This window comes from Podarcis raffonei, chromosome 10 (genome assembly GCF_027172205.1).
Source record: "Podarcis raffonei isolate rPodRaf1 chromosome 10, rPodRaf1.pri, whole genome shotgun sequence".
In the NCBI taxonomy this organism is placed as follows: domain Eukaryota; kingdom Metazoa; phylum Chordata; class Lepidosauria; order Squamata; family Lacertidae; genus Podarcis; species Podarcis raffonei.
In genome coordinates, this window is record NC_070611.1 from 28,967,197 (window position 1) to 28,978,643 (window position 11,447).

Genomic DNA, 11,447 nt, shown 5'->3' on the forward strand with positions numbered 1-11,447 from the left:
TTTATTACTGTAAACCAATAGTGTGTGTGTGTGTGTGTACACACACACATACAGTCGTACCTTGGTTCTCAAACAAAATCCATTCCAGAAGTCCATTGACTTCTGAAAATGTTCAAAAACCAAGGTATGGCTTCCAATTGGCTGCAGGAGCTTCCTGCACTCAGTCGGAAGCCGCGGAAGCAGCACCAGACGTTGGGGTTCCAAAGAACATTCACAAACTGGAATATTCACTTCTGGGTTTGTGGTATTTGAGAGCCAAAACGTATGAATACCAAGGTGTTCAACAACCAAGGTACAAATGTGTGTGTGTGCGCACGCATCTATCTACCATCTATCTATCTATATATCATTATTTACTAGAAAATACCAAAGTACAAGTGCATGGAGTAATACACAAAAAAGAAGAAACAAGAAATAGAATCCATGTAGAAAACAAAGCAGAAAAATATATATTGTGTGCATTACAAAAAAAGAGGGGGTACCTTGTTTTGCAGTTAACCAGACCTTAATCTAATACGGTATTTATAAAAAAAATTATTCCAAATACCGTCAAATTTGCCCATGGCAAGTCTACATTTGTATACAGCTTGTTCATGTGTAGTGAGTTTGTTCATATCTTCAATCCAGTTATTAAAGGGAGCCACATTGTTCCCCCCCCCCAGTTCATCAATAACAGTCTTTTTGCTGTAGTGAGGGTGCAGAGAGTCCATTCATATTGTCTGTTTCCCATTGCCCTTATTCTAAAGTTTTAGACATGCACCCAGCTGTAGTTCTGATCTTACAAAGATGGGCACCCACATGGGCCACACTGAAGGCCTGCAAGGGCCACATGTGGGCTACAGGCTGCCCGTTTGTGGTCTAAAGCATGTGACCAGTAGCTCATTTTGTCTGCCCAAGTTTTGTGCTTAAGAATAAATGACTGCATTGCTTGATCTAGGTCCATATGCTAAACTGCTACTTGATGCTATGAAGAATACTGGCTGGTAAGATATTTTTTTTGACCCAAGCTTGTTGCATGTTTACTGCATTTGTGTTCCTACTTGAAGGTGACTTTAATACTAAAAAGCTGACCTGTATTTGGGCCTTTTAGCACTGTTTTCAAAGATCGACACTTCTCATGTGAAGAGTGTGATGGGTGTGTCAGTGGAGGATTCGATTCTTCAACATCACAGGTAGGTACGGAGCAATCTGTTGCAGCATTGGAAACATCAGATAACTTGATGCTTTGACATGTTAGCAAAACAAAATAGTTGCAGAAAATTATGAGATGTTTCCTGTTGAACATTTTGAGTTCATAGTTCTTGGAATCAATGCTTACTCCCCTCTCCCCCATAGTATTATAGTAATTTAATAAAATGATTGCACAAGCCAGAAGGATGCAGTTCAAATGGAGTATTTAATTAAATAGTATTTGAGCAGTAAGACCTCTTCTTAATTGGAAATACAAATCCACAGGCCCACTCACTGCTCCCAGAGAAGTTATTCCTGTTGGAGTGGAAGGGCTTATTTTGGTGTCATGTACCACCTGTATATAATTTTCATTATATTCTCTCTTAAGGCATTGCATGCCGTGAACTTCATACCTGTGGTCCATAACTGTTCCCAGTCAGCCATCATAATATTATATCCAACATCTTGTGCCCATTTAATCATAGCAGATTTCACCGTTTCATCCTGAGTATTCCATTTCAACAGCAAGTTATACATTCTTGACAAATTCTTAGTTTTGGAATCTAACAGTTCTGTTTCCAATTTTGATTTTTCCACCTGGAAGTCAATTTTTTTATCCAAATTATATGCCTCCATTATCTGATAATAGTGAAGCCAATCTCGCACTTTTTTAATTTTTCAAAACTCTGCAGTTTTAATCTGTCTCCCTCTTGTTCCAAAATTTCCCAATATTTCAGCCATTTGGCCTCCATATTGAGCTTTTTCTGAGCCTTCGCTTCCATTGGTGACAGCCACCTTGGGGTTTTATTTTCAAGCAGATCCTTATATCTCATCCAAAAATTAAACAGTGCTTTTCTGACAATATGGTTTTTAAACGCTTTATGTGCTTTAACCTTATCATACCACAAATATGCATGCCACCCAAAAATGTTGTTAAAACCTTCTAAATCCAACACATCAGTGTTCTCAAGAAGCATCCATTCTCTCAGCCAGCAAAAAGCGGCTGATTCATAATAAAGTTTTAAGTCTGGCAGGGCAAATCCACCTCTTTCCTTAGCGTCAGTTAATATCTTAAATTTTATTCAAGCCTTCTTGATGGAGGCTTCTTTTATTCGAAGCCTTGATGGAGAACTCTGGTGCCCATCTGGTACTTGCTGTTAGTGCCGGTCATCTAATCAGTGCTGTTAGTGATTTCCCACCTGCAAAGTAGTGAATGAAAGCTCATTTTTGGCTCCCAATTGTTCCTTTGTAGCTGTGTTCTTACCTGATGTCATATATGAAATCAGTTGTAGGGCAAGTGGCTTGAGGAAAAGCTTCAGAGGCCAACTAGAAACATGTCTTGGGCCAAATAAGGCCCACAGGCTGCATGTTTCCCATTCCTGCTATAAGCAAAGGTGGAAAAACAGAAGCTATGTTGTACTTCTCCCTCTCTTGACATGCCTTGATACAGCAGTGTGATAACTGTGGATGAATCTGCACCATCCCTTCCCCATTTGCATTATATAATAGTAAAGATATTTGGAGAGGGAAGTGAGAAAGGAGATTTCACTCTCTTCCCATCAACCACCAGAGAAATACCAGAGGATTTTTTTGAGGCTTGCTTTAAAATAGAATAAAGCCTGTGAGTTGTAAATTAAATTACCTTCTGAATGTTCCCCTTATTTCCTTTGTAGATTGTTCTGTGCCAAAACAATATTCATCACCAGTCTCATATGAACAGAGTGGTTGCACATGAGCTTATCCATGCTTTTGATCACTGCCGTGCACATGTGGACTGGTTCAATAATATCAGGCATTTAGCTTGCTCAGAGGTAAGTTGTAAATTAATAGTGCTGCTAAGAACATATTTAACATCTAAGCAAAACATACTCTTATCAGTGCAATTCTTCTTAGTTTTTTCCTTGGCTTACCCCCTCCCCTTCATTCCAAGTTTGTTTTTGTCAAAAGCGGCAAGATGGGGATTGTTCATGCTGGTCACATCTAGAAATTCCATAGACATACGTAGTGGATCACAGGGTCATTACAGTTGTATTTCAGAAGTCGAACGCCTTGCGAGTCAAACATTTTGGCTCCCAAATGCCGCAAACCTGGAAGTGAGTGTTCTGGTTTGTGAACTTTCTTTGGAACCCGAACATCTGACACAGGTTCCGTGGGTTCTGATTGGCTGCAGGAGCTTCCTGCAGCCAATTGGAAGCCGCGCCTTGGTTTCCAAACGTTTTGGAAGTTGAACGGACTTATGGTACGGATTCCATTTGACTTCCGAGGTACGTCTGTATAACAGTTTTGTAATTTCACTATTTCAGAAATTGATTGACCCAGTGGGTTTTTGTGTAAGTGCTAGTAAGAAGTTACTCCAACTAACACTCTAAAAAGGAGGATTTATGTGCCATTTAAAATTAGAATAACTAGTGTACAATGCTAAAACATAATAAAGCAATATAAATGTAAGATTCTAATCAATGATCAGTATCTGACATGATTGAAAAGCCTTTGTCAGTAATTCCTATTTTAGTTGTTGCAGCTTTAAAAACTGTGAATGAGAAAATTCAAACAACCAGCCTGCCTTTAAAATTTTACTCAGTGTGAAGTAGCAGGGAACAGGAGAAAAAGGAAACCAGACTTGTCACAAGGTCAGAAATCTTATAAGTAAACAAACAGTACTTTTTCAAAGTCTTACTTTGTGTCACATATGTTCTTACGGCCTGTTGTCTTGACTGGCATATAGCTAGTCTCATCTTAGCCAGTGAACTGTTGGGAGCCATGTTAGGAATTGTTGTAGTTCTCTGAGTACTTTTATTTAGTTTTGGTGTGTTTCCCTACATAGATTCGAGCTGCTAATCTTAGTGGTGATTGCTCCCTCCTAAATGAAATGACCCGGTTTAAATTTGGATTGAAGCAGCATCAGCAGGTAAGTTGATCATGACCTGTAAATGAAGAGGAGGGCCAGGCTTCCACAGTGTCTCCATTTGCAGAGGAGGTCCTGTTTAATTTGGAAATTTAGATATCTGAGATTCAAGTTACAGGAGTTCTGTTAGGTATAACAAAGTATTAGAATCTGCTGCTATTCTTCAAGGAGTGACATTGCTAATAGACATCCAGAATAAACAATGTGACACTGGCTTTTGAGTTGAGCATTTTGGTGTCTTCCCAGGTTTGTGGAGAATATGGGAGATTGACAGTCGTTTGTTTTGTTTTAGTTAGCAATACCTTTCAAAACACTTTCTGTGGCTTATCATTGGTAATAATCAGTTTTACGAACTGTATCACTTGTCTAGACTTCACAGTCTGTGTCCTGACCTTGGTTTTCTTACCTTCCTCAGACCTGCGTAAAAGACAGAGCTGTTCGCTCCATCTTGGCTGTTCGGAACATCAGCAAAGAGGTGGCCGAGAAAGCTGTGGATGAAGTCTTTGAATCGTGTTTCAATGATCACGAGCCGTTTGACAGAGTGCCTCACAGCAGATCAGATGCAAAATATGCACATAGAGATTTCCAAAACCGTGACCGGTACTATGCAAATATATAGCCAAAAACTGTTCATTTCTAGCTACAGCATTTTTGGGACAATTTTCAAAAGATTAATTGTGAGGATAACTGGAAGTCCACGAACAACAAAAAATATTCATGTTGTCGAATTCGTGTTCTGTGTTTTGTTTGGCGTACGAATTGGTCCAGCAGCCCCCCCCCTCAATGTACACATAAACATTTATGTGAGTATTCTACTGGAAATTAATTTTGCAAATGCTTTGGTTCTCATCCTTGGTTTAATAAATGCTGTTTCGTTAATGGTTTGGCAGTCCCTCTATTTCTACAGCTCATAGGTGACAGCTGTTGCTTATGTAGCCAAAGCAGCACAAAAAGTCAGGTATCAGCAAGCTTTGGAAAACAATGAAATATAAAAAGTTGGGGGGTGGGTACACCATAATAGTGTATTGGGATGGTGGGGGAATCTCCAAAACCAGGTCTATGAGGATGGAGAATGTTCAGTTGACATGAAATTATATCTTCATCTATAAACACACCCATACCCACACGATGTATTCTTACATTTTTTTAATGGAAGTTCGGAGGAGTGCGCCCACCATTACATAGCCAAAATATGGGGAGGTACCAACAGTCTTGTGGAGAGGGGAACCCTAGGTTTTCAGAAGCAGCATGGAGCAGGGCACGAAATAACCCTTAAATTAAGTGGCATGGAATATTGAGAGTTGAAGGGCTAAAACGCTGGAAGGGGAATGGAATGGCATGATTGGAGAGGGAAGGAGAGAGAAATATGGAATCGCCTAATTGGCCAGGGTGGTCATTTCCTGTTTCATATCTAAAATGTTCCCAGGGACAGAAGTGAGAGCTGCCCATAGAAACTAATGGAGAAAGTCACAATTTTAATATAGCTGCGAATGGGCACTATATTTGCCTAAAAACCTGAAAGGCAGCAGCAAAGGAAAGAGGCCTTGCTTTTTCTAACTTTGTTCTTACTTGGGTTGGAAAAGGCAATGAAAGAATGATTTATGAGTGTTCACGTTGAATACTCAACGTAGTGTAAGGCTCCACCCTGCAGTGTTGTTCAAGAAAAACAAATCCTTCTACAGGTTCATTGATTAGAGGAAAGCAAGCCTGCGATGATACCCACATTGCAGGTTAGTCTGAGAGAGCAGGATACATTAAAGTGTAGTGTTGTTTATGGTAATATTCTTGTTGCAGATTGGAGGGCTGTGCTGTGAGAGAGTACCTTATAGAAAGCCTGCACTGTAGTCCACAGTTAATATTGCAGCTTGGAGGTGAATGCTTATGAAAGTCCATCTGATACACACAGCAATCTTTGCACAGATGTCCTGAGATGGTGCCAGAGGTTTCGCAGAGAAACTGAAGCTTCCCCTTTCAGCTGCAAGGGCTTGCAGCCCTCCATAGTCATTCCATATTAAATGCAGGGTCGACTAAAATGGGAGGATTGTTTATTTATACATTGTCATCACTGAGCATAGTGTAATGCTAAGAGGTTTAAGCAGAGAAGAAATTGCAGTCTAAATTACAGATTGTCTAGCACCCCTAAGAAGCCTGCACTGAGCCTACAGTGTGAAATGATTATAGAATTTATGGAATCCTTCTGAGAAAATAATACACTGCCATTACTCATGGCTATTTATATTTGCAGGAGAAGACCTCAAACATAATTATTAGAGGAGTTTGGCTTCTAGGGATTCCCAGGGTATAATAAATGGAAGCGTTGCAGGGGATGCAATATTGAAATTCTACAAGAGGCCTGAGGCCATTTCAAGTTAGGATGTCAACCTCTTCCTCATTTTGCCAGCCCGAGACCTTAGGATCAGAGCAACTTTGCCAGTGATAGTAAACATTTGCGTACCTTGTTAGTCCTTGCTTGATTCTTATCACTCAGCTAAATCCTTTCATTTTTACTATTCCACCAAGTCCCTTAGGCCAGAGATGCCCACTTTTTTATTCAGGTGGGGGACATTCTATGCTCCACAATAGTGAAGGACCCAGAACTGCATTTTGCCTTGCAGGCTTTACATCTATTCAAACACCATAATAAGGTTGGCAGTGCCTTGCAGTAAGGTCTTCCTAGCTATAGACCACCTGTACTCAAACATACTCCCTAACAAATTGTAGTTAGATCCATACCCTCCAAGTGTCCCTATTTTCCAGGGACAGTCCCAGAATTACAGAAGCCATCCCAGTTTCTGATCTGATCCCAGAATGTCCCCGTTTTCCTTTTCCCTCCCCTCCACGTCTCAGAGAACAATTAAAAGTCGTGTGTGTGTGTAGGTGCAAAAAATAAAATTCCTACACCAAATTAAAGAAATGGTGAAGCTGGCATACGAAGCCCTTCCTATAATTTTGAAGGAAAATGTCACCAATCTAAATTCTTTAATTGCAATGCTTCAGCAGCCAGCCGGTTTTAAGGAAATGTGTGGAGTGTTAATTCCTTTATTGTAAATGGAGCCTTACACTGTCTACTGAGAAGGAAGTCCCAGTGCATTCAATGGATCTTACTCCCTGATAACTGGGCAAAGACTGTGCAGCCTTACACTGCTTTCCTAAGCAATCCTTTAGCCAGAACTAAGTCCCACTGAGTTTAATAGAATTTACTTTCTGGTATGTTTCTGATCGGACGCGGGTGGCACTGTGGGTTAAACCACTGAGCCTAGGACTTGCAGATCAGAAGGTTGGCGGTTTGAATCCCCACGACTGGGTGAGCTCCCATTGCTTGGTCCCTGCTCCTCCCAGCCTAGCAGTTCGAAAGCACGTCAAAGTGTAAGTAGATAAATAGGTACCGCCGATGGGAAGGTAAATGGCATTTTTGTACGCTGCTCTGGTTCGCCAGAAGCGGCTTAGTCATGCTGGCCACATGACCTGGAAGCTGTACGCCGGCTCCCTCGGCCAATAAAGCAAGATGAGCGCCGCAACCCCAGAGTTGTCCGCGACTGGACCTAATGGTCAGGGGTCCCTTTACCTTATGTTTCTGATCATTCTCAGAGTTTCTGTTGTTGTTGTTGTTGTTGTTGTTGTTGTTATAGCCTGCCGTTTTCCCTGACAGGGACTCAAGGCAGCTTACAGCTAAATTTTTATTTCATTCCATTTATCTGTGGAAGGTGTTGTACATGATCCCTTCCCTCGCACATTTTGCTTTACAACAATCCTATGAGGTAGGTTAGACTGAGAGGTTGTAACTGTCTAAAGGGGACAGATGCTTATATGTATATGACTTGTATGTGTGTGGCGGGATCAAACACGGGAGAAGCTTCCTGATGCAGAATAGGATGTCCCTATTTTCATGGGAGAAATGTTGGAGGGTATGTAGATCTTGAATGTAACCCCCCCCCAAAGAACCCCCCCCAAGTTTCTTAAAAAACCCCACTTAGTTTCTAAAAAAACTTTAATTTTTAAAAAGCTTGCATTTTACTATGCTTATATCAGGATTTTGAAGACCCTTGAACAGCCACATAAATTTACCCCGATCATCATGATTTACTGGTTCACAACACCGAATAACTACTCTGTGTGCAGAAGGAAGGTTAATGTTGATCTGTGCTCACAAAAGTCTAATGCTGAAGCAGAGTGTAAGAAACTGTGTCAATTATCATTGCAGGGGTAATTTAGGTAGGTGGAATGTAATTGCTTGATGTTGCTGCACTTCTTCAATTTCTTCACCGTAACGCTATTATTGATTTAGAGAAAAAGAATTCCAGCTAATGAACAGATCTATGATAACTGCATTGCTATTGTTTTGGAGTGTGTATGGGGGGGGTGTACTTTGAGGAGGGCACAAGGGGGGGCGGGAATGAAATGTTATGGCTTATGTAGCAAATTCTTCTAAAAATAGCAATGTGATAGAATCACAGTCGGGATGGGTGTCAGAACACGGATCAAGTCCCAAACTCGTTGATACAGTCTGCAATAAAATGGATCTACAGAGTCAATTGAGGTTGGCTTTGCCTTTTAAAAATGTGATGTGAATCAGCACTTTAGATTTTGGGGGCTGATACTACCTTTTAGGAATCATGTATCTTTTGGTGTGAAGCCTCTGCATTTTTGCCCCAAAGTAAGTCCCACTGCGTTCAATGGATATTACTCTCAGGAAAGTGTTCATAAGGTTGCGGTAGCCTTAGTTATCTAGCCAAGCGCTGCTTCACATCTTTCCTTCCTATATTTCATGTGGAGAATTTCTAATCTTGTTTTCAAGAGGTAATTTTATCAGCAACCTACTGTTGCATAGCTGCTGGCTGCAAAGTGACTGAATATCGGAACAAAAGCAGTTAGAAAAATACTTTATACACCTATGGAGAAAATTGCACACTAAATTCTAAAAGTCCCCTCCTTTGATGTAATCTAGCCGACCTTCTGCATTGTCTAAATTCCCTGGGGCTCAGCTTAGCCTTGCAATAGCATAATCTTGCTTGTTAATATTCCTTTGCTCTTTGCTTCTTTTCCAGGGCCCCAGTTTAGATTATGTTTTGCATGACACTGCATTTTCAGAAGACACAAAAAAGTCACACATCTTAATATCTTGCCCTTCATCTACCCCTCAATTGTGTTACAGCTTTGTCGCTAATAACGATGATACTATGTTTGTGGAATTGCACACTGATTTTAATATGCAAACAGGCTTCCCTTTCGTCAGCTTCATTGGATGATCTTGAGCTCTAATGTTATGAGAGGGAGGTGTCCTAAAGACAGGAAGAAAACCAGCTAGTTTGATGGCGGAAGAGCATTCGAAGCATAATAAACAGGTCCACAGTTCACTGAGAGAGCTCCACAGTCTCCAGCATCTCCTGGTAGAGTGAGGAAAGAGTCAACCTGTCAAAGACCAGGCTGAGGAGTACTGCTCTAATGAGGAATGGTGGGAGCCTGCCCCTGCTCCTGACCAGGATCCTGAAGCTGCCCAGGAGCAGTGGAGCAGTATAGATTTGGAACAGTGGTTTGCAGAGGGGCATAGTTCTGAAGACAAAAGTTGGGAAGAACTGGGGGCTGAACAGCAAGGTGTAGAAGAACTGGAAGAGAGAGAGCTAACAGACTCTCTCTCGCTGGAAAGTGTCCAGCCTATCACTCCAAGGTCATATAGAGCAGATAAGGTGGCTGCACAAAAAGCACGGTGGTTGCGAGATAATGTTGCAAGACGCAGAAGTGACTAGGGGGAAAGTGGGTGGAAACCTTAACTGGGAGCACCTTTACTCCGAGACGGACTCCTTGTTCTTTAGATGTGACCATTAAAATCTCTTTAAATGGTAAGAGACTATTTTTGCTTTGTTCCGCTCATCCACGGCCAAAGGGAGGGAGGAAGCCGCTTTCCCAAAGCCTGACACAGCCCCTGTCTGAAACCCTGGACACCTAATGCCAGTCAGTTGAGACAGCCCTGAGCTAAATGGACCAATAGTCTACATAAGGAGACCATAAGACAAGTACTGCTGGATCAGACCAATGGCCCATCTAGTCCAGCATCCTGTTCTCACAGTTGTCTGTCATGTAAGGCAGTTTCCTATGTCATCAAAATGAAGCTGAGAAACAGTGTACAAGAAATGAGGTTTAAGAAGGGCACTGTCTGCAGCCCAGTCCTATGAATGTTTATTTAGAAATCAGTCCTGCTGTGCTCCATGAGGCTTACTTCCAAGAAAGATACAGTCTTAAACACACATAGGGGAAAGCCCCACTCAACATCAAGGGAAGTAATAGTGCCACTGTATTCTGCTCTGGTCAGACCTCACCTGGAGTACTGTGTCCAGTTCTGGGCACCACAGTTCAAGAAGGACACTGACAAACTGGAACATGTCCAGAGGAGGGCAACCAAAATGGTCAAAGGCCTGGAAACGATGCCTTATGAGGAACGGCTAAGGGAGCTGGGCATGTTTAGCCTGGAGAAGAGGAGGTTAAGGGGTGATATGATAGCCATGTTCAAATATATAAAAGGATGTCACATAGAGGAGGGAGAAAGGTTGTTTTCTGCTGCTCCAGAGAAGCGGACACGGAGCAATGGTTCCAAACTACAAGAAAGAAGATTCCACCTAAACATTAGGAAGAACTTCCTGACAGTAAGAGCTGTTCGACAGTGGAATTTGCTGCCAAGGAGTGTGGTGGAGTCTCCTTCTTTGGAGGTCTTTAAGCAGAGGCTTGACAACCATATGTCAGGAGTGCTCTGATGGTGTTTCCTGCTTGGCAGGGGGTTGGACTCGATGGCCCTTGTGGTCTCTTCCAACTCTATGATTCTATAACACAGTGGGATTTGCTTTTGAATAAACAGGCATAGGATCACATTCTTATTCCACAAAGCCAACTGCAGCATCAAAAGAAAGCAAGGACAAAAGAAAGCAGAGACTAAGGCAATGAAGGGTCAAAGGTGAATTTTAAAAGTTTAAACTCAATCCAGTGAAGGTGAGGAACCCAATGCAAGGAAATATATAAAACAGAAAGCCAGAAATGCAGAATGAAAAAGGAAATGCCCACAAGACGTTTAAAAAGGTTGACTGTGCAATCTTATACTTGTTTGCCGAGAACCAAGTCCCACTGAGTTCCAAAGGGGTTGCACTTCAGTAAGTGGCTATGTGATTTTAGCCTAAAGGTTGAAGTAAAGGATCAAGGAAGCAAGTCAAAGAATATTGCCATAATTAATCCACTCTAGAGGCTTTATCAGAATTAGTGGTTGAAAATATCTGGCTCTTGGAAGTATTATGGAAGGGAGGAAGGAAGGAAGGAAGGAAATATTCTTTTAAGACCCAAAATGCAAAAGAAAGGTCTATCAAAAATCATTCCAGATCACCAGACATGC

The 11,447-nt window shown here is 41.5% G+C and overlaps 1 protein-coding gene across 3 annotated transcripts in view; it reads left to right on the forward strand.

Moving 5' to 3' along the window:
- ATP23 (ATP23 metallopeptidase and ATP synthase assembly factor homolog) overlaps positions 1-4,954 on the forward strand; it is a 158,717-nt gene extending 153,763 nt beyond the window's left edge. For 2 of the 3 annotated variants that reach the window (XM_053407562.1, XM_053407561.1), the window contains exons 2-6: positions 938-983; positions 1,091-1,172; positions 2,844-2,981; positions 3,995-4,078; positions 4,491-4,954. In XM_053407562.1, the coding sequence (XP_053263537.1) occupies positions 967-983; positions 1,091-1,172; positions 2,844-2,981; positions 3,995-4,078; positions 4,491-4,694 (525 nt within the window). In that variant the 5' untranslated portion in view covers positions 938-966 and the 3' untranslated portion in view covers positions 4,695-4,954. The remainder of the gene's footprint in view (positions 1-937; positions 984-1,090; positions 1,173-2,843; positions 2,982-3,994; positions 4,079-4,490) is intronic. The other variant, XM_053407563.1, reaches the window with a different exon arrangement.
- The last annotated feature ends 6,493 nt before the right edge of the window (positions 4,955-11,447 follow it).